The following is a 26,910-nucleotide window of genomic DNA, read 5'->3' as shown; positions in this document are numbered from 1 at the left end:
ATGAAATAAGTCTAGTTTATACATGTCCTAAATTCTATATATTCAGTATTATTGTAGATACATATGCATTTTTTATTTTATAACCAGACAATTTGTAACAAATTTATAACAAATTTCTGCTTAGGTGATTGGATAAAATGTTATTTATTTATCTGCCATTTCTTTTCAAAGTAGCTAGGTGTCACTAGGGAGCAATGCTGAATGAAGCTTCCGGAAATTAACCTTTTGGTTAAGCAATGGGCTGGGAAGTTTCAGTGGTTCCAAAACAAAGGCTCAGACTTGAAAACATTCTTAGACACACTTGACACACAATTTGACAAACAATTTTAACACAGAGCGCTTGCTGATTTACAGAAAGCTGAAATGTGCTGTTTCCACCTCCCTTTTATACCTTCCAGTATTTGTCTCACACGTCACATAAGACAGGATAGTTTTACAGTTAATCAGATGTGCGAACGTTGTGGCGTGTCTACACTGTTAGACTTAACTGTAATTTCTACAGTTACTTACCACAAAATGCCCAGTAAAATACCATCATTTTCTTTTCCAGTTCATTACTGTACATTATTGCATTATGGGTATTAGCATTTTATTTACAGTGATTTACTGTATGTTTTGGATTTGCGGTAGACTGCAGTAAAACAACAGTAGTAGTGCTACTGTAGTTGAATAAAATAGTGTTATAAAAGCATATAAAACGTAAAAATAAAATATATCTGAAATGAAATACATTTTATTTGTTATGCCTTTAGCAGTGAAGCAAATTTCAAAATGTGAATTATTTTTCAGCAGTGTTAATAATTTATTGAGAATTGTAGAAAGAAACAAGAAAGGGATTATGGATAAATGCTTGACCGTCAGATTTGAATTTGACCTCAAGAGTTCAAAACACCAGTGACGCCAAGATTTCATTCCTCGGGGCAGTTACAGTAACGTTGCCAGCGAGTTACTGCATATATAGAATAAAAAGTAAAACAGTGTGTGTCATTTCATGACGCAGCGTTACGTTCCCTCGAAAGGTAACCTTTAATTTATCTGTCTCTCTACTGTTTGTGCTTTTATGTAAAGCTGCACAGCAAACATGCAAAATTGTGAAAGGTACTAAATATATAAATACATTTTAATTTAATGTCATATTTTACCTTGTAAAAAATGTTAATTAATATTCAGTATTGTATTTTTGTATTTAGAATAAGAATTAATGGGAACAAATTAAAGGATTATTTTCCCATTACTAACTGTAAAAATAAAAGTCAATAGGAGTCAATATGTGTCAATGTTTAGCCAAAAAAAGTCCATGTTATTTTGTTTGCTGGATCATTGTGCATACTCCAGCTATTGTTCTTTACTGTGTGGCAATGATGTTAAACAATCAGTCAGGTAAAAGGTGGGTCTGTTACTGTCATGTTAATCTTGAGATACAGGCTGTGAGATTCCTATCACCTGACTGTGGTCATTATTTGGTGGACTGTAGCTATAAAGTTGAGCATCAGGCTAAACCAGAGTTAGGTCTGTTTGTTGTGGGTTAAGGGATAAGACATGAAGCCAAATCAAGTTAATATTAGCCAGGAGTTTGTTCACATATGTAAATGTGACAGAAGTTAGAGTATGATTGTGGTTGACCTACCTACTTTTCAGGATAGTAAGTTAATGCTTGATGAAAGAATGTGTCACTTAATTCATATAATCCACTGTTATCAAGCTAATGGCTGACCCTATCTAACATAGAACTTTACTCATGATCCATCTATAAAAATAGTAAGCAATTCTGCTGTTACACATAAATGTGCCACAAGAACACACACAATATCCAAAATGCTTTAAACAGTAAATTAAAGTGAGGAGGGTCAACTTTGAAACATATCATCTTTTAAAACAGGATGTGTCTCTCACATCAATCTGGTCATATGCACTGCGTAAAATACCTTCACTTTTTCAGCATAACAAGATGATCTCATATGAAATCTCTGAAATATTTAAAAAAATAAACACATGTTGTACCACTGTGAGGGACCGAGCAGTCAATAAAGATAGGGCAAGTCAAAAAATAGTTTCCAAAGTATAGTTTTAATAAAGTTCAAAAATGAAGAAAAAATAAATAAACAAATTACATAAAGTAAGCAAATTAAATAACTAGGCCTATTAAAGAGGTCAACAGAACAAAACTAACACAACTAGACCATGTGCAAACAAACTGAACTGACCTCACAAAATGACACAAAAGAGCACAATTTATACAAGTGGACTAGTCCATGTTTAACACAGAGGGGGGAACACAACACAAACTACAACACCACAATGGCCAGTTAAATTAGCAAAATTAATTATTAACAAAAGACTAAATAGATAATCTTTAATAAATCAAAAAGGTAACCAATCAATTAAAGAAATCAAAATAAGTTTAAATATGGCAAAATACACATTTTATATCTCCCCGCAAATCATCAGGAGTTGGTATTGGCAGGCGGAACTAAAGTGCGGTTGCGGCAGCCCGTCGGACCTTAATGTGAACGGACCTCACATCGGAGCATGAGAGAAAGCTCCACCACTCCAGCCATCCACAACACGGTAACTTAAACTCAAAGAAAACTATATTAACACAAATATATAGTACAGCAAACAAATTTGTGTGCACTCCAAATTGCTGCTGAAACTTATATTAAATAAACATAGTTAAACCAAAAATAACTGGAGTCTGTTTTATTATAAACTGTCATGTGAATGAATGCGTGTGTGTGTGTGTGTGTGTGTGTATTACCAATGGCTAATGTGTGACCGCATCATGACGGGCCATCACATACTCCCTCCCTTCGGAAATGTCACTGGCACAGCGGGAGAGATAATCTGCCGTCAGATTTTCTTTGCCAGGGACATGTCGAATAGAGAAGTTGTAGGGCTGCATAGCTAAGTACCATCGAGTGATTCGGCTGTTTGTATCCTTCATTCTTTGGAGCCACATCAGAGCCTTGTGATCGGTTTCCAAGGTAAATTCTCTTCCCAACAGATAGTACTTTAGTGAATCCAAAGCCCACTTCACAGCCAAACATTCCTTCTCCACAATAGAATAGCGTACTTCTCTAGGGAATAGCTTACGGCTGAGAAAAGCAATAGGACGTCGCTCACCAGGGGCTCCCTGCAATAATACTGCTCCTAGGCCTCGGTCGGAAGCGTCTGTTTGAAGAACAAAAGATTGATTGAAATCAGGATTGTGCAGTACAGATTCCTTACTTAATGCTGTTCTGAGGTCCTGAAAGGCTGCCTCCGTGTCTTTTGTCCACTTGAGCTGACTAGGACTCCTTGAGCCCACCATATCGGTCAGTACTGCAGCCCTGCTGGAGAAGTTGGGAATGAATTTATTATAAAATCCAGCCATGCCTAGAAAGGATCTCAGCTCTTTGCGAGTGCGTGGCTGTGGACATTCTGCAATGGCCCGAACCTTTTCCACCTGAGGTTTGATAACTCCGTTACCAATGACAAATCCCAGGTACTCAGTCTCAGTCCTTGCAAAGGCACACTTTCTGGAATTAATTGTCAGACCTGCATCCTGAAGACGCTGCAGAACCTCCTGAATATGCTGCAGATGTTGCTCCCATGTATTGCTGTAAATAACGATATCATCTAGATAAGCAGCTGTGAATGTCAACCCCTGCAGTACCTGGTCCATAAGGCGTTGAAAGCTGGCTGGCGCCCCATGCAGGCCAAAGGCCAAAACCTTAAAATGGAATAATCCACATGGTGTCTTAAAGGCAGTCAGTTCTCTGGAACGCTGGGTCAATGGGATCTGCCAGTATCCCTTTGAAAGATCAATGGTGGTTAGAAATTTTGAGCTACCCAGACGATCAGTCAGGTCCCCTATCCGTGGAGTGGGATAAGCATCAAACTTTGTCACAGAATTGAGATAACGAAAGTCTATACAAAATCTTATTGTACCGTCTTTCTTGGGGACAAGGACAACAGGGTGGCACCACTCGCTCTTTGATGGCTCGATGATTCCTAGCTTCAGCATCAGATCCACTTCTTCCTTCAGTGCCTCTTGCAAACGCTCTGGAACCCTGTAACTCATCCTTCTCACAACAGCATCAGATTTCAACACAATGTCATGTTCAATTAAGGTAGTGAGCCCAGGATATTCGGAAAAGACTCCAGGTAAGGATATCTCTCTTACCTCCTTCTGTTGCTGTGGGGACAGGTGACTAAGGTCAACATCTCCTAGAGCAGGCTGGGGTAAGTACTGATCATCAGATTCTTCTTCTGCAAATACATGCTTCACCATCAGGCTGTGAGTAGCCTTGTCAGGACGAGGGACCCATGGTTTAAGGAGGTTAATATGCAGGGTTCGTGTAGAGCGATCTTGGTCTAATCCTGCCACTTCATAAGTTGTAACTCCCAATTTCCTTCTGACTTCATACGGCCCCTGCCATTTTGCCAAGAGTTTACTTTCATGGCTGGGTAGCATCACCAACACCTTCTGACCAGGTTCAAAGCTTCGCTCACGGGCAGATTGATCATACCAGGTTTTCTGGCGAGTCCGAGCTTCAGCCAGATGAGACTGAGCGAGGACAGTCATCTTTTCCAAACGCTCTCGCATCTGCACCACATAGGACACCACATCTGTCGGTTCACCTCTTCTGTGGTCTCCTTCCCAGGTTTCTCGGAGCAGAGCAAGCGGACGCCTTACTTCATGTCCGTACAGAAGCTCGAAAGGGGAGAAACCAGTAGATGATTGTGGTACCTCTCTATATGCGAACAGAAGATACGGGAGCCATTGATCCCAATCTCTACCAGAGTCACAAACAAACTTGCGAAGCATCTGTTTCAGGGTCTGATTAAATCTTTCAGTAAGTCCATCGGTCTGCGGATGGTAAGGAGTAGTTCTCAGACTTCGGATGCCTAGCAGCTGGTATACCTGCTTCAAAAGGGTCGACATAAAGTTAGTTCCTTGGTCTGTTAGAATCTCAGCAGGAAACCCAACTCTGGAGAATAGTTGTACAAGACAGGTTGCCACATACCTTGCCTTAATGGACTTTAATGGAAAGACTTCAGGGTACCTTGTTGCATAATCGGTTACCACAAGCATAAATCTGTTACCTTGCCGACTTCGTTCCACAGGTCCCACAACGTCCATTCCCAGTCTTTTAAAAGGAGTGCCTACAATCGGAAGGGGTTGGAGAGGGACCCGACTTGGGCCATGGAGGGATACTTTTTGACATTCTGGACAACTTTTACAGTATTGCGTTACCTCTGCGTTCAAGCCAGGCCAGTAGAAGTATTTTCGGATCCGTGCAATGGTTTTGCGCTTCCCCAGGTGGCCAGCCCAAGGAATTGTATGACCAAGGGTAAGAATAACTTCACGGACACCATGTGGGACTACCAGTTGAGTCTCTGGCCCAAGCCGACGATAAAGTATTCCCTGTTGAATGCAGTACTTTTCCTCTCTGTCATCATCCACAGTTGCACAGTCTTTCTTTGCCCTTTCCCAATAAGGGCCGAGACTGGCATCCTCTTGCTGTAACTGAACAATGTTTGTGGGCAGCTTATACTCTGGGGAAAAGTCATGGAAAAGTTTAGCAGGCATTTTAGAAGCATTGTACTGCAGTTTCTCTAACCTTTTCTCTCCACGAGATTTCCTGGGCTTAGCAGAACCACAGGTCTCCACATCAGTGTTAAAGAATGGTAGGGCACCAAGCCACTCTTCCTTTACCTCACTCTTGCTTGCTTTGGCTCGGGTAACAACCACATTGCAGGTGGGTATTGATTGTAACAGGTCTCGGAGCACTGGCAGATCATGACCCAAGATGACAGGAAATGGCAGGTTGTCTGCTACGCCCACCTCCAGAAGATAAGTATGTCCTCTCACCTTAACATACACCTCTGCAGTCGGCAGCAACTTCTCATCCCCATGAACACAACGTACAGATTTCTTCTCCGTATAACTTGAGAGGGTTGATGGAATATGTGTGGAATGCACCAAGGTCTGATCACTCCCAGTATCAATAAGAGCTGCCAATTGCCTTCCGTTCACCTCCACGGTGATCACCGGCCGTGACTGTTCAATTTCCACTGGAGGTCTCGTTTGACCCCTGGGCACATAACACAGGTGAGTAGACTTAACAACATTGTTAGGGCACATGGGTTTTGTGTGACCCTCCTGACCACATAAATAACAGATCGGCACTTTCCTGACTTTAAGCTGCAGTTACAAATGCCGGCCCTCCTCCTGGAGGCTTACCTGCATTGTGGAAACTTCTCTGTTGTTGCTGTGGAACGTTGGATCTGCGGTCATCCCTGCTGGATTTCCAACACCAGGGCTGATTACCCTTACGAGCTGCCACAAACACATTTGTCAGTGTTGCTGCTTGCAATGCAGACTTTGGATCATGTTCCCGGACCCAGACCTGGAGCTCAGGAGACAGCATTCTTAGGTATTGTTCTAGAATTATAATTTCTCCAACTTCCTCAACAGACTTAGTTTTAGGCTGCACCCACTTTCCATACAGTTCTTTTAAACGTACATATAATTCTCTGGGACTCTCAAGGGGTTGAACATCAAGAGAACAAAATCCTTGCCTGTAAGTTTCTCGATTGACATCATATTTTCTCAATATAGCAGACTTAAGTTCCTCATAGTCAAGGGAGTCATGCATGTCCATATAAACATAAGCAGCCCTGGCCTTACCCGTCAGGAGGGGAATTAACCGGAAGGCCCAGTCCTTCTTTGTCCACCGGCAAGCTGCTGCAATCCTCTCAAAGGTGATTAGAAAATGCTCAATATCATCAGAGTCAGATAACTTCTCTAGCTTAGGCTCTTTGAATTGACACTGACCTGGATTATAAGCATCAGACATGTCCTTCGGAATGGCGGTAGATGGAGACAGTGGCCGTGCAGCAGCCCCTTCCTCATCCTCTGATCCATCCAACGTATCCCTGGCAGACAGCATGGGAATAGGGATTGGAGTTGTGCGTGCTTGCACCTCCAGCTGCAACAGACTAAACTGATGTTGAAGAGCTTTAAACCGACGATCCTGCTGAGCATACTCATCACTTCTCTGAGTTTCCAGAGCATCCATCTTTGCCATATGGGCTCTAAATAAGCCAGTCAGGTCAGCAAGAGTTGGCTCTCTACCCTCAAGCTCCATATTCACATCTCCGATATCCTGTGCTCCTCCTGCCTCTGCCTGCTCTTGTAGAACTCTCTCAGATTGTGCTGTTGGAACATCCTTTAAACCTCCTTTCCGTCCTGCCCGACTCATGGCTCGGACAAAAAAAATCAGGAGGGAAGAACAAAAAAAAACACTTTTAGGAAACTATGCCCTTCTAGCTGATCCCACCGTTGCCACCACTTGTGAGGGACCGAGCAGTCAATAAAGATAGGGCAAGCCAAAAAATAGTTTCCCAAAGTATAGTTTTAATAAAGTTCAAAAATGAAGGAAAAATAAATAAACAAACTACATAAAGTAAGCAAATTAAATAACTAGGCCTATTAAAGAGGTCAACAGAACAAAACTAACACAACTAGACCATGTGCAAACAAACTGAACTGACCTAACAAAATGACACAAAAGGGCACAATTTATACAAGTGGACTAGTCCATGTTTAACACAGAGGGGGGAACACAACACAAACTACAACACCACAATGGCCAGTTAAATTAGCAAAATTAATTATTAACAAAAGACTAAATAGATAATCTTTAATAAATCAAAAAGGTAACCAATCAATTAAAGAAATCAAAATAAGTTTAAATATGGCAAAATACACATTTTATATCTCCCCGCAAATCATCAGGAGTTGGTATTGGCAGGCGGAACTAAAGTGCGGTTGCGGCAGCCCGTCGGACCTTAATGTGAACGGACCTCACATCGGAGCATGAGAGAAACCTCCACCACTCCAGCCATCCACAACACGGTAACTTAAACTCAAAGAAAACTATGTTAACACAAATATATAGTACAGCAAACAAATTTGTGTGCACTCCAAATTGCTGCTGAAACTTATATTAAATAAACATAGTTAAACCAAAAATAACTGGAGTCTGTTTTATTATAAACTATAATGTGAATGAATGCGTGTGTGTGTGTGTGTGTGTGTGTGTGTGTGTGTGTGTGTGTGTGTGTGTGTGTGTGTGTGTATTACCAATGCCTAATGTGTGACCGCATCATGACGGGCCATCACAACCACATTCTTTTGATAATTAAGCAGTTTCAAAACCAGTTTATCAACCTATATGTGGTGTAGTGTTACAACACGCCATATATCCACTATGAAAGGTCAAGGATTTCCATATACCCAAAAAGTTAACTTATAGTTAAATGAAACATTTGGGTGTGAATTGCATAACTGTGTTTGGAATGTAAACTAAAGAATTTAGAAGGGTTTGTTAAAAATGACACAAACACTATGTGATCAATAATTGCAACACAATGATTAAACATCCATACATTTTTGGTTCAACATAAAAAAGTTACTTGGTTGCATTAAAATTTTGAGTTAACAATACTAAATATACAAGACACAAGACGGACTAGACCAGTGGTGTGTTAACCATTTTGGGGGTCATTATTGAGTATTTAGAATTAAATTAGACATATAAACCAGATTTAATTTATTTTTAACTGCTTAACACAAAATTGTCATAGTTTGGTATAAGACAAATAGTGCCCACATTCAAAATTATACAGAATCATTCTCTGAAAAAAATTAAGGTCTTGGATTTAACTTAAGCCAGTGGTTCCAAAACTTTTTCCACCGGGCCTCCCTTTTGTACAGAAAAATATTTTAAGCCCGTATATATATCTCAGATATATCCTTTGCTTGCAGATTTCTTATAGGATGTATTTAAAAAATAACGTAATTAATATCGTACTGCAGGTGGCCTGAATAAACAAAGTCATGATCCTTCCTCAAGAAGACTAATAATAAAACAAGGATAAGAGGGCAGAATCATGATGAATTCAAGTTAAAAATATTAGTTAATTCAAAAAAGTTACCAGGTATTTATTTAATGATGAATTTGTATCTTGAAACATAATGTGAAAAACCCTTATGAAAGCACAGCAACAAGTTTAAACTGCAGAATTAAGAAGTATAATCCATGCCATTAGGATGCACAACATTTGGGTTTATTAATCTGAGAAGTTTTCAGAAAGGTTCACTAATTTTTAAAGATAATTTCAAGGATATTTTAAAGATTTTAAAAAAATAATAGGCATGCATAATGTACAATCTTTTGAAATAAATCAATTTTCCACACTGTAAAAATATGCAGCTTTTTGTCAAATTTTAAACATATACTGTATTTTTATGTTACTTTAACTCAACTTTCAACTTGATTTTTATTAGTTATGTCAACTTTTAAAGCCAAAACTAGATTGAATTGACTTGCGAAAGTTGTTTTAACTTTATGCTGCATTTCGGGGTTTGGCACAAATGTAGCTCTTTTTTTTTGAACAGGTGTCATCATTCCAGCAATGACCATCTGTGGGATAAGATGCAAATTAAATCAATACTGATCATTACTGATGTAGTTTTAATAAAAAAAACAAACTACAAATCAGCAATGATAAACAGGCATCTGAGCGAAATGTCAGAGTTGTTGCAAAGGGTCTAAATCAGGGTTGCCACAACTCGGTCCTGGAGGGCCGGTGTCCTGCAGAGTTTAACTTGTCTTAGCACACCTGCCTGAAAGTTTCTAGTCAGAGCCCTTTAAGTTAACTTACAGAGTCGCGTCAACTCCATTCACTCCAATGGAACAGTTTTTTTACAGCGATGGCGGATCATGGAGTCTCTCAAGACTTTCCGGAAGTTACTGTCAGCCCCATAGAGCTGCAGCAGAAAAAAACTGAATTTGATGAATGAAAGTTTTAAGACATTTAAAAATAAGATTGTATATTAGCAATACATTTGAATCAAATTACTTAAAGCATCAATGCAGATTCATCAATTATTGTGTAATTACAGATACAGGCTATTACATGCGATGGTGGTATACAGTGCATAGCATATTTATGCATAGGCCTATATGCACCGTATGGGTGGAGTATTTTTGCCACTGTAATTCTGCTGGTTAATTAAATTAAACTGTAAAAAATGTGCAGCATTTTTGTCAAATCAACATATATTTTTATGTAACTTTAACTGAAAAAAAAATATAAGTTGATTTTAATGTTCAATAATGATTTAAAAAAATATGTTTAGATAAAATTAGGAACGGATTTTTGCATTAAATTTTACCTCATGTGAGCATGTGAGATTCCGCGCCCGCGTGAACTCTGGCGAACTTTGGCGTTGTGCCAAAAAGATGAATCTCTACTAATATAACGTTGAGACGGTCACATTTAAAACCATACATTTTCTACACAGAGGAGGTTAACTGCACATTACCGTACTGGGGTTTGGAAATGTTGTGAGCGTTTCTAACACGTTTTAATTCCTCACGTTTTAATGCAGCAGCAAGCTAGCAACAGCAGAGAGCTCGTGAGCGCGCCCAGACGCTGATGACGTCAGCGACTGCCAGAATAAAAGTAATGTAACATGATCAAAACACTATCAAAACGGCGAAAATCTCTGAAAAGTGACAAGGATGCAGCACAGAATGTATAATATTGTGCATATTAAACAGATTAAAAGTCAAATAACAGATTAATGGACGCTTATTTGATTTTGAGGTTGGAAGCAAAATCCATTGGCTCAAAAAAACCAAGGGGGCAGGTGCCCCCTCAGTTTGAATGGGCATGACGCCTCTGACTAAATTATTAAAATTTTTATTCATTTGCACTATTTATTTTGGTAACATGTTAAAGGGAACATTCCATGAAAATCAGACCTTTTCCATGTTTAAGTGCTATAATCGGGTCCCCAGTGCTTCTACCAACCCAGAAAACATGAAAAATAGCAACCCTGTAACCAGGCCCGGCGCCACGAGGGGGCAAAAGGGGGCATTGCTCCCTCAGATCTGATTTGTGCCCCCTCTGTTTTATTTTTGTATTCATGGTTAAAAATAAGATTTTCATCATTTTGAGTTAAACAATAATGTAACCTTATCCCCATATGGGATTTAATGTTCAGGAACGTGACATTATTGCCAGATTCAAACGTCTTTCGCGTTGGTTGACGCTGAGTCAGACGGACAAGCTCAGCGCTGTCATATATCAACAATAGCCTAATGTTTGTAAAATACACCCTGATGTCTGTGGAAGCAGCAATAAAAATCTATTCAAATAAGATGATAATTTGCAAATAATAAATAAAAATTATTTTCAGATAATAATCATTTGCCGACGTGTGTCATATCAGACAAACACAGTGGAAGCAACTATAAAGTTTACTCTTGTTATAAAGGTTATAATGATACTTGTTTGAAAGACGGAGATGCGCACCTGTCAATCAGCTATTACATAACAGAGCGAGCGGGGCCAGAGACGAACGTGCTGGAAATAATATATGGAATAATTTGTGCATCTTTGAATAACTGTAAGAATACATTTCCTTTAAATATCATTTTTGTCATATAAAGTTTAAAGAGATAATAATGTTTTATCCACTTTTATTGCTTATCTAGACATCAAACAGCGTGTTTGGCGCATTTATAGTTTACCACAGAGTTTATTTCAGTAAATTGCGTGTTTGGCGCATTTAGTTTAGCACAGAGTTTATTTCAGTAATTTGCTGTTTTTCCGGTAATAATAATACAATTTACATGTCAATCCTGCTTCCTTGTTTGTTTATTAATTTCATTATGCTGTTATGTTCAGTTATAGCCTATGGGGATATTAATTGCCATATGAGACGTCCATTGCCGTTATATAAATTCTCTCGTCTCATATTCAAATCATATGCGGAACAATGTGTGCATCTTTGAATAACTGTACGAAAGTTCCTTTGAAAATATATATATTTTTTCAAAGTTTTAAGAAATAATGTAGTTAGGATATTTATTGCAGACGTTTATTATTGCCGTTGAATGCTCTCGTCCATAATATGGAAATCCCATAGGACATAGGCTGTATAATGTGGTGTACTGCACCATTACCCTGCTAATTTTAATTTATATGTGGAGATAAATAAACCTTTGCAAATCTGCTGATTTATGGATTTTATGGATTTTTAATCCATTCATGTCCTGACCACAGGCTAGAGATTTTAAACATCTTTAGAGGCTAATCACACCAAATGCGCTTTAAACGCTTGGAAAAGCAAGGCGCAGTGCCTTTATTAAAAAGAGCAGTGTGACCCGGCTTTATATATTGCTAAGCAACCACCGAGTCACCCTTACGAAAATTAACCATGGTTTTATTGTGGTAAAAGTGTAGTAACCATGGTTTTTTGGTCAATTGATTACTATGGGCAAAACCATGGTTTTACTACACTAACCATGGTTTTTTGGTCTTAACTGTAGTAAAACCATGGTTAATTTTCGTAAGGGCAGCTGTCTTGTCAATCAAATATTGAAGCGTGAGCGCTGTTTTGCTGTTAATTGACATATTAGCAGAAACTTTAAAAAGAGGGCGCTTGCTCTGACCTTGTTTGAGGGTGAGAGGTGCACAAACACGCAGGAGAGAGTAAGCGAGTGGAGTCCGGTTCCTCATAGCAACTGTAAACTTCACTCACCAGAACGTAAGGCCCGCATCTCCCCTCATTCGATTGGACAATGGAAAGACGCGAATGACGTCGGGCGCTTCTCCGCTCTCAGCGCTTCCAAAGCGCGTGCTGCGGCTGGCGGCAAAAACCGCAAGGCGCTCATATACAGCGCGCAAACGCTCCCTGCCCATAGAATATCATTCAAAAAAGGCGCCTGCAACTGCCATAAACGCTTTTGGTGTGATTAGCCCCTAAATCCACACTTATAGTCAATCAAATATTGTCTCATGATCTATCATCATTAGTGAATTTCTGGTTACCTCTGCTGTGTAGTTGCATATGGAGTGTTTTATGGACCGCTGCATTTAAAAATATGTCTTTTCAAAGCGAGATCTCAGTGTATCATTGATGGTATAAAGTTAAGCCCCCTCAACAATTTCACATGCCCCCTCAGTCATTTCATCCTGCAGCCGGGCCTGGCTTGGCGCCAGGTGCAACTGGCTTTTAAAGATGATGAGAGCTGACACTCTTATTGGTTTATTGCAAGTTACGCCCAAAACACCCCCATTACTCATTAGGAGAATAGGAACAACACTATTAGTCTGTGCGCTTGGCGCATAAACCCTTTTTTCCATCGTTAAATTAGCAAAAGTGGAATCATACACACCCATTTTAATCGTGTGCCATGCGCTTTAGACAATGCGCTTAGATCGTTAAGATAGGGCCCATAGTGTTTTAAATGTAGTTTTAAACTAGGAGGAGCCTATACATTCAGGCCTATCAATAATCATTATGGGTGTATACAAGGACGCCTTCAGGCCTCTGTGTTCCTCCTTCCCATCTCCTCCCTCACTGCTCTCTTTCTTCCCTTCGCAGTTCTGTTAGAGATTGGACTTTTAATAAATTTACAGACATTTCTAAAATTCAGTTTTTACTTTGTAATTATGGGGTATTGACTGTAGATTAATGAGATAAATATGAATTCTAACAATTGTACCATCAGGCTGCAACATAATGCTGCGTTCAGACCAGTCACGCTAGAGGCGTCAAGCGCGAGTGATTTCAATGTTAAGTCAATGAAAAGACGCTTGAAGCACGTCTGGAGGTCTCGCGGGGGAAATGAGGTGTGTAGCGCGGCGCGGTAGACGCGATTACGCCTCATTCGCGCGTATTGAGTGTTGCTGTAGGAAACGCGTGAGTCAACAAATTGCGTTAACCAATCAGAAGCTTGCGCTAGTAGTGACGTGATTACAGAAAGCGAGCAGAGTCGGAGAAGCCCATTCCATGACGCAAATTTCTGCGTGAATGTCTAATGCTATGTACACACCAAATGCGGGGCATCGTGTTACTCGCTCTAGATTACTCGCGGGATTTAACTTCGTGTCATAAGAAGTTTGACACGTTTGAGGCAAATAGTGTGTGTTTTTGCCCATATCGCGTCATTCGCATCGCCCCACGCGTGGACGCATCTAATCGTGTCTTTGCATTGACTTTGTATGTAATCCACTCACGCAAATCGTTGAACTCGCATCTGTTGTGAACCCACAGTTAATAACTAGAATTTCACGTGTGAATGAAGCGAGAAAACTCAAAATGTTCAAGCGGCAAACTAGACGCTGTATAGACGTGAATTTGACCCCTCAAGCGCGGCTGGTGTGAACCCACGGTAACAACACTGAAAAAAGTAAAAGGGATCTAAATGTAATGAATGCACTGCATATACAATTTTTTTCTGACACCTAAACTAGCCTATTTAATACTAAATAAAATGTTAAGATTGTAAATAAAAACAATAATGATAGGAGAGATTCTTACAGCTATAGTTTATCTCCAGGCAGCGCTCGCTATCATTAAAATTGTTAGGTTCTCCAGAGCACCAGTTGGTAAAGACAAATGGAGATCCATCAGTCCACAGCCATTTATAAACCTAATGAGTGAGGAGAGTCAGTGGAAATAGATTAATAATAATGTATTCACACTCATTAATGTGAATAAAATCATTTATATTGTTACAATAAACATTGTTTCTAGAAAAAATAAAAGCATTCATTTCAGAGTAGCCAAACAATTTCAGCATTTCAGAGCAAAATGATCTACCATTTCACCATCATGGCCACCAATCCAAACAGGTGTGTCACCAGACACAAGACTCAGAAGAAAGTTGTTTTCCCCTCTAGTGTGCACCGATGCAAGATTTGCATCAACAGATTGACAGTTTTTCTAAAGAAAGAGATTATTTTATTGCAAATCTAAAATCTAACATGTTTGGCTTGAATTATGACAGGATATCGAGTATCCTTGAACAATTTCTGATTAACAGTACCTCAGCTGTGACCCAGTCAACTAACTCAGAGAAGAATTTGTAGCATTTCACACCAAAATGTGACCATCCATATCGGCAGTGTTGAGCTATACAGTAAATAAAATATTAGTAATATTAAATCACATTATCAGTTTTATGTTTCTATGTAGAAGTGATTTAAATGTTGCTTCTGCTATCCTTTTACATAAAGTTACACTCCTTCAAAGTTTTATGTAACACACAATTCTATGAAAATTTTATCTGTAATATTTTGTAAATCTTTTGTTTAAAAAGTTTTGGTTACCTGCTGCATTCTCAACAGAAAAGACCAAGAAAAGAAGCACAAGCGCTCTCATGACTGCCATGATGAATCTGAAAATGAATAAGCAAGAAAAGTGACAAATCTGCATTTATATGTACACTGCTGAAGTTAATGTTACAAACTCACCTTCTTGTCAAATCTTTGCTTTCAGAACTTCAGTGTAGATTTTGTGAGAGTCAATGTGGAGTCCTATCTTTTATACTTTACTTCACACAAAGTTCAATAACACAAGGGGTTTGAAGATAAGAAAGGTCAATTTGAATATCGTGAATGTGTACTTGTACATGAACATTCAAGTAAAAAATGTGTTGCAGTCTGCTTGATATACAGACAGACAGACCTTTTGCCCAAAAAGTGTGTTTCATGTCTTTTTTTCCAAAATCAATGCCACTGGTTGGATGTGTTTTTTAATGCAATGACATGTATAATTTCGTTCTGTATGTGTTGATAACCAGCCAAAATACATTTATATAATCATGTGGATGATTAACTACAACTAAATAGTTTGATAGGAGTGTTTTCCTAAAATTGTGTCTGTAGGCTGAAAAGAGGAAAGTAATTAAAACATCAATATTATGTGAGCTTGAGGTCTACATGCTTTATGGTGAAATTAGTAAATATATTTTTTAAGAGAAATGCAGGTAAATTTAACAGGCTAATAACTACAAATCCTGTACAATTTTTGTAAAAACTTACACCAGGGTGCTATAAACACAGCTTGTATTGATGCTGGGCAGTGGGCAGGCCTTTTTTCATTAGCTCCAAAACTTTGGAATTCTCTACCAATTGAGATTAGGCAAGATAAATCTTTTGGTATTTTTAAATCTCAGCCTAAAACTCATTTTTTAGGTTAGCTTTTAATTGAATTATTGTCTTTTATGTTTATTTTACAGTGTATTAGGTCTCTTTAATTTAATCTTTTTGTGTGCTGTATCTTTGTTGTTTTACAGCACTTTGAGATGTACCTTGCTGAACCTTAAAGGTCTTGAGCAACCTCTAAATATTAATTCATATTGAACATTTTTTGCCCATTTATTTATTCAAACATATTGGTGGGTTGAGAGAGCATGAACTTTTAAAGTTGAAAAATAAGGACCACCCTACTGTGCAGCTTGTTTGTAATGCTCTTAACTGTGAGCATTTTCATACTGTATGTACAGTATTTATATAGTAATAATCAGTGCACTTTGGAAGCAAAATGACTTGACTTAACATCTCATCATGATCTCAAACTTCTTGTGACATCTCATGACAACATGAGAGGGAGGCTTTTAACCCATCATCATTTTTTTTACAGTTTATTTAGCATGTTACTCTTTGTTTCTCTAATGTTATTTTTTTAACTGTTTTAATTAACAGTTTAATTTTATGATACATTTTTTTTCTTGAAATGATTATGTGTAATGAAATCCTAATGAAAGCATGATGACAGTGTGTTTAAATTGTAGGACTATTGTCTAACAAGTATGATCAGATATTAGTGCATGAGACATTTACTTAAACATGATCCAGATATGAAGAAATAGTTTTTCTGATATAGTTTTAATTTAAAAACAACATGTATTTTTTACATTACTAAATTATGATTCCACAATGCACATAATTTGCTTTATAAATGCTTTTATTGATTTGAAAATTTTTCAGAAAGGTACAGTAATTTTAAAAGATAATTTCAAGGATATTTTAAAGATTGTAAAGATAAGCTTAGAAACAAATGTATAGGCATGTAGTACAATCATGGTACTTTTAAAACAGATTGATTTCTCATGATCACAGAGGTTTGGCACAAATGTAGCCCAATGTGGATGAACAGGGCGCATCATTCCAGCAATGATTAGCTGTGGGATAAGATGAAAATAAAATCAGTAACATTACTGTTGAAGTTTAAATTTAATTTATCACAGGTAGATCATTCAATGATAGAAGATCATTCTTACTAGTAAAGTTTATCTCCTGGCAGTTTTCTTTGCCCTGAAAATTGTCAGGTTGTCCAGGGCACCAGTTGGTAAGGTCAAATGGAGATCCATCAGTCCACAACCATTGTCCTTCCTAATGAGGAGAGTCAGTAGAAAGACTTTAGTAATGTATTCACACTCCATTAATTATATAATTAAATCATTTATATTGTAATTATGAAATCTGTTTTATATTAAAAGCATTCATTTAAGACTGCGAGTATGCATTTCAGAGCAAAATGATTTACCACTTCACCATCATGGCCACCAATCCAAGCACGTGTGTCAGCAGGCACAATCAGACTCAGGAGAAAGTTGTTTTCCACTGTATTGCGCACAGATGCAAGATTTGCATCAATAGATTGACAGTTTTTCTAAAGAGAGAGAAATTAGTTTATTGAAAATATAAAATCTAATCTGTTTATCTTGGATAATGACAGGCCATTGAGTATCCTTAAAGTTCTGAATAACCGAATAACAGTACCTCAGCTGTGATCCAGTTAACTGACTGAGAGAAGAATTTGTAGCATTGCACACCAAAAGGTGTCCATCCATATGGGCAGTGTTGAGCTATACAGTGAATAAAATATTAGTAATATAAAGTCACCAATTTTATGTTTCTGTGTAGAAGTGCTTTAAATGTTCCTCCTGTTATTCTTTTATCTAAAGTTACACTCCTTAATGGAAACATTTAATGGGAATTTTATGGGAATTTAATTTGGAATATCGGTTGTAGTGTTTGGTAAATCTTGTAAGTGTTTTTGTTACCTGCTGCATTCTCAACAGAAAAGACCAAGAAAAGAAACACAAGAGCTCTCAAGACTGCCATGATGAATCTGAAAATAAATTAACAGGAAAAGTGACACATCTGCACTCATATGTACACTGCTGAAGATAATGTTACAAAAACTCACCTTTTTGTCTAATCTTCACTTTCAGAACTTCAGTGTAGATTGTGTGAGCGTCAATGAGGAGTCCTGTTTTTTATACTTTACTTCACAGGGAGGAACTCAATAACAAATGATTTAAGATAAGAAAGGTAAATCTGAATATCCTGAACTTTTATGTACTTTAATGAAATGTGATGGTTATCAAAAAAAAAAAAAAAAAAAAACATCCTGGTAAGATGCATGAACACTTTTCTGTTTGATCACTTATGCCACGTTTTATGTATTTTAAATGTATAACTCGGTCTTAACAATAGATTATTGTTATTTTATATTGCATGCTAACACTTTATTTCGATAGTCCACTTTAAACATTTTCCTAATTATAAGTAACTTTGCAACTACTTATCAACTACCAATCTTTACAGTATTAGTAGACTGTCTGTTAATATCTATTAACATTTTATTGTGAGGATCCCTCAACAGACATTCAACTGACTATAAGTATCTTTGCAGGTGCATGTTAACTTATTACACTAACCCTAACCTCTTCCCTAACCCCTACTGTCTACTAATACTGTAATGACAGTTAGTTGACACATAGTTGCAAATTAATGAAAGTAGTTATTTATAGTTATACAACAGTTCTTTCTGGTTCTCGAATCTGATTGGCTAAGAGCTATACGATATTGTGCTGATAACAGCACTGTAACCGCTTCACCTTTCGTATTATTCCGCCACCTAGTGAATGGAGGTCCTAAGCAGGCTCATCTCTGAATGGAAAAACACAGACGCGCCATTTGAATCACTCTCCGTGTGTCTTATTATTTTACTAGCTCATAAATCAGTCTGATCAGTCAAAGATCAGCGCTCTTGTATGTTACGTTAAAGTTAATGGGAGAAATGTCTTGTCACATCGTGTGGACGATTAACACTTGGAAAGAGGAATATAAACACTCGTTTTTTTCTGGAGCTATATCTTTTATCAGAACGCGAAAACACCGTGGAACTGCAGGTAAGCCCCACAGCTTTTAAATGTGGACATTGATCATTTACTTTATCGTGACGTGACTATTAAAACATGTTATGAGAGATCGCCACTGGTATATTTATAAGCAGCATGCAAAAACATCTCTCTGACACTTATAAAAAACCGTTTTGTATAGTACTGACAAGAACAAAGTTTAATAATAATAATCGAGTGCTCGTATCGCGTTAAGAATAAATGAGAAAGCAATAGTAACGTTACACAAGTATAGTTTTATTAACTTTTACCTTGCGCCAAAACAATAACAACAACACAAAAGACACTAAATATGAATAAAAAAACAAGTACTAGTTTGATCATGACACCAAATACTGCTGATTTGATCTCATTTTGACGATCATAAACAAACAAGGCCAACATGAGAGCCAGCGAATACCTTTCAGAAATGTAGCCCAGAGAGGGCGGTGGTCAGCGGGGCGAGTGAACACTGATGTCCGCTCATGCTTTGGTTCTCATTCGTACCGAATCTCACTAAGCAAACGTTCAAACAGGCGCTATCTTTACTAATCGACTGCAGATTTAAATATAATACAGATACATTCTCGACTGAACTAATCTTAAAACTACACTTTGTGACTAAGAAACGGTAATATAAAGAAACGGCTTTTCCGTCCATTGAGTTGTTATGAGATTCAAAGCAGCCGAAAGTTTTACCTGTCATTCTGGCCGCCCTCAAATCCGTGGCGGAAGAAGTAGTTCTCAAACAAAGAGGCTTTTAAAATAACTCCGTTGTTGTTTTCTAGTTTTCGTTTTTCAAACGTGTGCCGTCGAACTGTTGTATAAAAGCAATATCGCTCTCGGAGTCGTGTGATATAGCTCTATATCATCACGGCTGTGATTGCCTCCGGCATCACAGCCGTGATGATATAGAGCTATATCACACTCCTACTCGAGCGATATTGCTTAATTAGTAGTATGTCTCTAAAGTGGACTATCAAAATAAAGTGTAACCCATTGCATTTATTGCAAGTATTTTATATTAATATATTGCAGTGTTTCCCAACCCTGGTCCTCGGGCACCCCCTCCCAGAAAGTTTTAGATGTCTCCTTATTAAACACACCTGATTTAACTCATCAGCTTATTAGGGACACGTCTTTACCATTTAGGAAGGAGGCTGATAGTTGAATTAGGTGTTTTAAATAAGGAGACATCTAAAACTTTCTGGGAGGGGGTGCCCGAGGACCAGGGTTGGGAAACACTGATATATTGCATATATTTATTCGTTTATTTTAATATTTTCAGTGTGTTTCTTAAGTGTATCATGTGATGTCATGTTTTTTTGCAGCCTGCTTGATATGTCATGGTTCCGCCATCTTGTCCTTTGTTTAATCTAGTCTTGTGGCAGAATCATGACAGACCCATGTTTTGTGTGGGTTCACGTGGTCTTAGTATTGGTTTACTAGACCACGTGTTCCCTGTGTCTTGTCTCTTTTACCCCACTCCCTTGTCATCCTCTCCTCATTATTGTTTGATTTATATCACCTGTTCCCCTCTTGATTTGTTCCCCTATTTAATCCTCTTGTATTTTTTTGTCCTGTGCTTGTGCATTGTTTCCAGATACCTGTGAGTACACTGTTTAAAAGTCAAGTCTAGTCTAGTGTTTATATGTCAAGTGTTTTGTCTAGTTATTTGTTAAGTGTATCCAGTTTAGTGTCAGAGTTTAGTCCAGTGTCCTGTCTAGTTTAGTGTTCTTAAGTCTTCCTGTTTATATTGTTTTGCCCCCTCGTGGGTTTTGCTTTCTGTTTTGTTTATAATAAAAGTCTTCCGTCAGTACCTCCTGTCTGCTTTTGGGTTCATCCTTCACCCACATAACATGATATGCACTGTAAAAAGAGATTTGTTGGTTTACTTAAAGTACATTGCCTGGTTGCCCTAGAATTGAAAATTAAAGTAGTAATGAAAATAAATATATATATTTTATACAAGAACTGAAGAACAGTTTTGCCAGTTTTTCACATATTAATAGCAAAAAACACTCGATCAGTTTTCCAGGAACACTGTGTGTACTATGTTTGGCAGACACTTTTATCCATAGGGACTTAAAGTAACTTCAAGTCAAAAAGTATCAATGAAAAGCCAAAAAGTAAGTCTAGAGGTTTAAAAATACAATTAGCATATTTTTTTTTAGGGATGTCAAAGCAGCAAACATAATATGAGAGTTAAAGGAGTATTTCAGCCTATATATTTTCACTGTGACATGATAATGATTGCAGTTTAGAAACTTTGTAGTTTGTCACGAAGTCAGAAGTGGATAAAATTACTAGGATCATGTGAGCATGCGATCTATTTGCTAGTCAAATAAATGTTTGTTTTAAGCGCATATCTAGATAAGTCAGTTGAACTTGTTCATAAATTCAGAAAAGGTGTGTTTTCTTATGAAAAGTACATTTTCACTGTGCAAACCTGTAGACATTGATATAGTTCTTGGGAAATGAATGATCATCTGAGCATGTGATCTACACGCTTCATAGTAAAATAAGTGTATAATTTACTACAGAGGTAAACTAGTTTAACGTTAATATTTACAAATCCTGTATACATTTTATGAAAACTCACATGAGGGTGGACACGGAAACATTAATAATAATAGAGATTATGTGATAACTTCTTTACCGTTTCCACTCAATGTTTTTCCAATATAAATGTGTCAATGTAAACACATTGCTACAAAAAACATCATTCCATTCACTTCCCAAGTCATAGGTTAACAATATTGTTAGTAACAATCATTATCGTGTCACTGATATTGTTTATAATACTGAATTTACAGTAGAATATTAATTCACAGATTAAAATGTTTTTATTTTTATTTTAAGTAGGTCTAATCTGGCAAAAATTATTTCTGTTTACTTGTAAAATGCAACCTTGATAAAAAACCTTTCTGGACCTTTGCAGAATGTAATCTTTCAACATTTGAAAGCAAAGAAAGCTGTTTTAAGCCGCTCTGTAAATAGAGAAAAATGTGAAATATTAAAAAAGACTTCACACGCTGACACTGTGTACCGAACGTCAATAACAGACCGTTTTGTACGGATGCTGTATTAACATCTATACCTTCTCTGTCTGCAGTGCCGGCGCCAGCCCGAGCGCTGATGAGGGGGCGTCTTAAATACCAGAGGGGGCGATCACACAAAATGCATTTAATTCCCCAAACTAGAAAATACATAAAGCTTTGGTATGTCCCTTAAGCTTTAACGTGTTATAAACAAACATCTCTGTATACAACCACAAAAACTACAGCTATAGTGAGCAACGTACATGATCTGAACACTTTTACTATATATACAACAACAAAAAAGCATACCTAACGTTACTTAACAGCACAACACTGTTCATTTGAAGTTCAGACCCAGAGGTAGTTTCTTTTTAATCCATTTCGAATGTCCATGGTGAAATTAGTTATTGCAATATAAAACCCTGAAATTATGAAATGTTCGTACTTCGTGTTTGCTTTCCGTAGTGCAAATAATTTTTACGTAGTGGTGGAGAACAGTGTTTGCCAGGGACGTGCACAGACATTTTGAGGGGCAGGGGCTCAAGTGAAATAAAGGGCACCTTTCATAATTATGTATATTTTTTTTCTTTTTTTTTAAACAAAAAGTATATATAAACACAATTCTGACTTCCTTTTTAAAAAAAAATCTTAAAAAAGTTAATTCATTTTATCTTCCTCAAACTCACGCAATTGTTTAATTTTCAAAAGATGTCTACAAAATAATCAGTTCACACAGACACCATGGTCTCCTTAGTAGTCTAGGTTTATAGAGCAGCAAAGGAAGCCATTACACAATGTGCATGTTTTGAAAACATTAAATTACACATTATTACAATTATTACAAATTTGTTAAAATGCTTAAAACAAAGTTGTGACTGCTGAGTTAGCGCTACATGCCAATAAATGCTATATCATATGCTAGCGTTTAGCTGATTAGTTGTTAGTTGTTATTACTCAAAATGTATTTTTGTCTGATAAGGGCTCAAAAAATAAGGTCTGTTTACTAATGTGAGCTTCTGGCATGAGCCTCAGAGCAGAGCAATCAGAGCAGAGTTCAACATTATTATTCATGACCCTTTCAAATAGGGCAAAAATAGACCATTTAATTAAAATGACAAATTCTAGGGTTGTAAAAAATAGACATGTCAAAACGTTTCTGGATATTTTTTGCACTTAATAAAGCAACATACCTTCTATGTAATTGTCAAAGAACAATTTAACATATTATGACAACACATCCTATGGCACCTTTAATCTTAGGTTTCATATTTATTAGGGTTACACATGTCAGAAACAACAATAGATAAGGCCTATTTTATTTGTATTTTATATTTTACTTTTTTGTGATGTCAGTGAAAATTCAGACTGGGCAAGTAAAATACTGAACCATCAGATTTCTTCCCAATCTACTCCAGCACTCCAGTATAACACATTATACTTATTTAACAGACATTACAAAAAACGCAAACAAAAAAGCTTACTACTGCAGTTAGCAATTATTTTATTGTTGGTGCTTTATTATGAGCAGTCTGTTTAAACGACATACACTATACCAGTGTTCTTCACTCCCAGCCCTGGAGAGCCGGTGTCCTGCAGAGTTTAGCTCCAACCTTAATCAAACACACCTGAGCAAGCTAATCAATAGCCGTTTCTCAATACCAAGTACGCCAAGTTCGGACTTGTGTCCTTCCTAGTTCGGACTTGCAAGTTCAGACTCGGAAGAACGAACTTCTGACGCGAAATGCATTCTGGGAAACTTCGCTGTCATAAGTCCACACAAGTCTCCTCTGGCCCTGTCCCGAATGGCGCACTTCATGTAGACTTTCGGTCTCGTGGCCTTAAATTGCGCGTGCTCGCTTAGTCCACGAGTCCGTAGGGTGTCCCCTCTATCATTTTTACGCTTTGAAGTGTGCTCATCAGCGCCTCCTTTGCCCCCTTGATGCGGTCTTCAGCGAAGCCCGCACTGCAGCAGGCTTCGCGCACTTTACCAACCCAGAAGTCCTTGCGAAAGGGAAATCAGACCAATCAGGCGACAGAAGGGAAGAGTTCACACTGACGGTCAACTTCTCTACCTATTTCCGGTGTGATGCTCGAGTCTGTCCCAAAATACAACTCCGGTGCACCCACGTGGACTTGCATCAAGGGTCCCTAAAGTCTGGACTACGTGATGTCATCAAAGTGTGGACTCTGAGGAGGACCACAATTCCGAGTGTGCCATTTGGGACAGGACCTCTGATGCATCCTCGATAAAATGGGCGGATCAAGAACACATCCGGGGATTTTATGTGAACTTGGGCTTGATGCGAACTTTGAATTGGAACAGTACTTGGGCCGCGACTGATGACGTTTCACAAGTCCACAAGATTGCAAGTACAGACAAGAACGCATATTGAGAAACGGCTAAGGTCTTCATGATCACTAGAAAATCACAGGTAGGTGTGTTTGATTAAGGTTGGAGCCAAACTCTGCAGGACACCGGCTCTCCAGGATTGGGAGTGAAGAACACTGCACTATACGGTTACAAGTTTGCAACTCTTCAGGTTAATATGGGATTGCCATGGAAAACAATGTCCCTGAATCGTTATGTGTAACAACGTGTCCCATATTTTGTGCATAAAACTGTTAATATAAGAATGCTTTCTTCCTCACACACTTACCGGTAGCTGCCTGCATAATCATGCACATGATCGTGTCTCGTTCAGGCTGAGCTTTGGCGCTTGAAGCGCGAATGATGCAGCACGAGTGTAGACAAGCCAATCATAAAGCGAAGTAAGTTAGAGAGGCGGGACTAAGGAAAGGTAAAGCCAATCATATTAGCGATGTGAATTTTGGAGGCGGGACTCATCTGTTAACCATTTGTGTGCCACAAATAGCGCTATTTTTCTTTATATAAGAGTTTAAATCTCATTTAAATGATTCCTTAATAAATTCATGTTAAATTAAATAAGCAACAAGTAAAAAACACAAGAAACAGACAGACATCAGTTGTTACATGAATAAGATCATATTATTATTTTTTTTAAAAAGCACCCCAGAAAAAAGGGCACTTTCTCTCCAGGAATAAAAAGGGCCCCCTTTGATGTCTATGTGTGCACGTGCCTGGTGTTTGCAAATGGTTTCTAGCGCAAAAATGGTCCAAATGCAACATTTTATCAAAATTTTGGTTTAATTTGATCATTTAACGTAGTTATTTTAACTGCCACAAGTAATGCACCATAAACTGCGATTAAACACCAGCAGATAGAGAACCACAATAGCAAAATGACAATAACTCGTTTACACACAGCTATGCTTTAGGATAGGCTAATTCAAATACCTATTCGTTAATTATAAATTCAATGTCTGTTTTTTTTCTATTAATATTAATAACAATACAGGTATTTTACTTCTGATAAACTTCTGATGTGTGTGAGAGAGAGATCATATACCTTAACGTTAAATGCAGAACAATAATAGGTTGGTTGTACTTTAACTTGCAAGGATGCTGAAGAACATAAACATCTGAACTTTTCAAAATTATGTACAGTCTGGCTGAAGTTTATGGTGCCAGAATTGACATGACAGCCGAACATTTGGTTCTGTGCATCTGAAATGCTCCGATAATAATCCACGCCACGGCATTAATTGATGTGTGATAATCCTGAGTACGGTTTGCAGAATTTGCAGTGCTATTTTACATATATCCATTGCTACAAGGCAGGCCCGGGTCACTCTCCCACTCCTTTCTGTAACTTTTGATATACTTTCGCACTTCGACATCTTGATTTCCCGCTGAGACTGAGAACGCGGGCTCATTGTCGACGTGCGTCTAGCCGTCAACACAAAAGGCTTGTTCAACTCCATGCGGCGCTGCAAGAACCGATTTTGAAATTACATCGTTGTTCAGTCTATAATGACACTTTAAAGATTTAAGATTTTTAAACTCAAGGCAGAGGAGTGAAATGAACAACGCCCTCCTGTGGTGATCTGTGTAAATTACATCGCTGTTCAGACTTTAATGACACTTTATAGATTTAAGATTTTTAAACTCAAGGCAGAGGAGTGAAATGAACAACGCCCTCCTGTGGTGATCTGTGTAAATTACATCGTTGTTCAGACTATAATGACACTTTAAAGATTTAAGATTTTTAAACTCAAGGTAGAGGAGTGAAATGAACAACGCCCTCCTGTGGTGATCTGTGTAAATTACATCGCTGTTCAGACTATAAGGACACTTTATAGATTTAAGATTTTTAAACTTAAAGTAGAGGAATGAAATGAACACCGCCCTCCTGTGGTGATCTGTGTAAATTACATCGTTGTTCAGACTATAATGACACTTTATAGATTTAAGATTTTTAAACTTAAAGTAGAGGAATGAAATGAACACCGCCCTCCTGTGGTGATCTGTGTAAATTACATCGTTGTTCAGACTATAATGACACTTTATAGATTTAAGATTTTTAAACTTAAAGTAGAGGAGTGAAATGAACAACGCCCTCCTGTGGTGATCTGTGTAAATTACATCATTGTTCAGACTATGACACTTTATAGATTTAAGATTTTTAAACTTAAAGTAGAGGAGTGAAATGAACACCGCCCTCCTGTGGTGATCTGTGTAAATTACATCGTTGTTCAGACTATAATGACACTTTATAGATTTAAGATTTTTAAACTTAAAGTAGAGGAGTGAAATGAACAACGCCCTCCTGTGGTGATCTGTGTAAATTACATCGTTGTTCAGACTATAATGACACTTTAAAGATTTAAGATTTTTAAACTCAAGGTAGAGGAGTGAAATGAACAACGCCCTCCTGTGGTGATCTGTGTAAATTACATTGCTG

At 37.8% G+C, this 26,910-nt stretch overlaps 1 protein-coding gene and 1 long non-coding RNA gene across 2 annotated transcripts in view; both read right to left on the bottom strand.

Annotated features, from left to right (window-relative positions):
- Positions 1–9,076: 9,076 nt before the first annotated feature.
- Positions 9,077–26,910, bottom strand: part of LOC129431666 (galactose-specific lectin nattectin-like) — a 47,552-nt gene continuing 29,718 nt past the window's right edge. Inside the window, exons 2-8 of the mRNA XM_073869386.1 lie at positions 17,641–17,726; positions 17,405–17,530; positions 15,184–15,283; positions 14,901–14,986; positions 14,675–14,797; positions 14,393–14,504; positions 9,077–9,476 (exon numbers count right to left, since the gene is read on the bottom strand). Coding sequence (XP_073725487.1) covers positions 9,400–9,476; positions 14,393–14,504; positions 14,675–14,797; positions 14,901–14,986; positions 15,184–15,283; positions 17,405–17,530; positions 17,641–17,726 — 710 coding nt within the window. The 3' untranslated portion in view covers positions 9,077–9,399. The remainder of the gene's footprint in view (positions 9,477–14,392; positions 14,505–14,674; positions 14,798–14,900; positions 14,987–15,183; positions 15,284–17,404; positions 17,531–17,640; positions 17,727–26,910) is intronic.
- Positions 16,847–17,322, bottom strand: LOC141364306 (uncharacterized). The gene is made up of 2 exons (XR_012370019.1): positions 17,139–17,322; positions 16,847–17,039 (listed from the first exon to the last, which is right to left on the bottom strand). It is a non-coding gene; the product is annotated as an uncharacterized lncRNA (long non-coding RNA).

Source organism: Misgurnus anguillicaudatus, chromosome 1, assembly GCF_027580225.2.
Source record: "Misgurnus anguillicaudatus chromosome 1, ASM2758022v2, whole genome shotgun sequence".
NCBI classification, from domain to species: Eukaryota; Metazoa; Chordata; class Actinopteri; order Cypriniformes; family Cobitidae; genus Misgurnus; species Misgurnus anguillicaudatus.
This window is presented reverse-complemented; position numbering and strand designations above follow the sequence as displayed.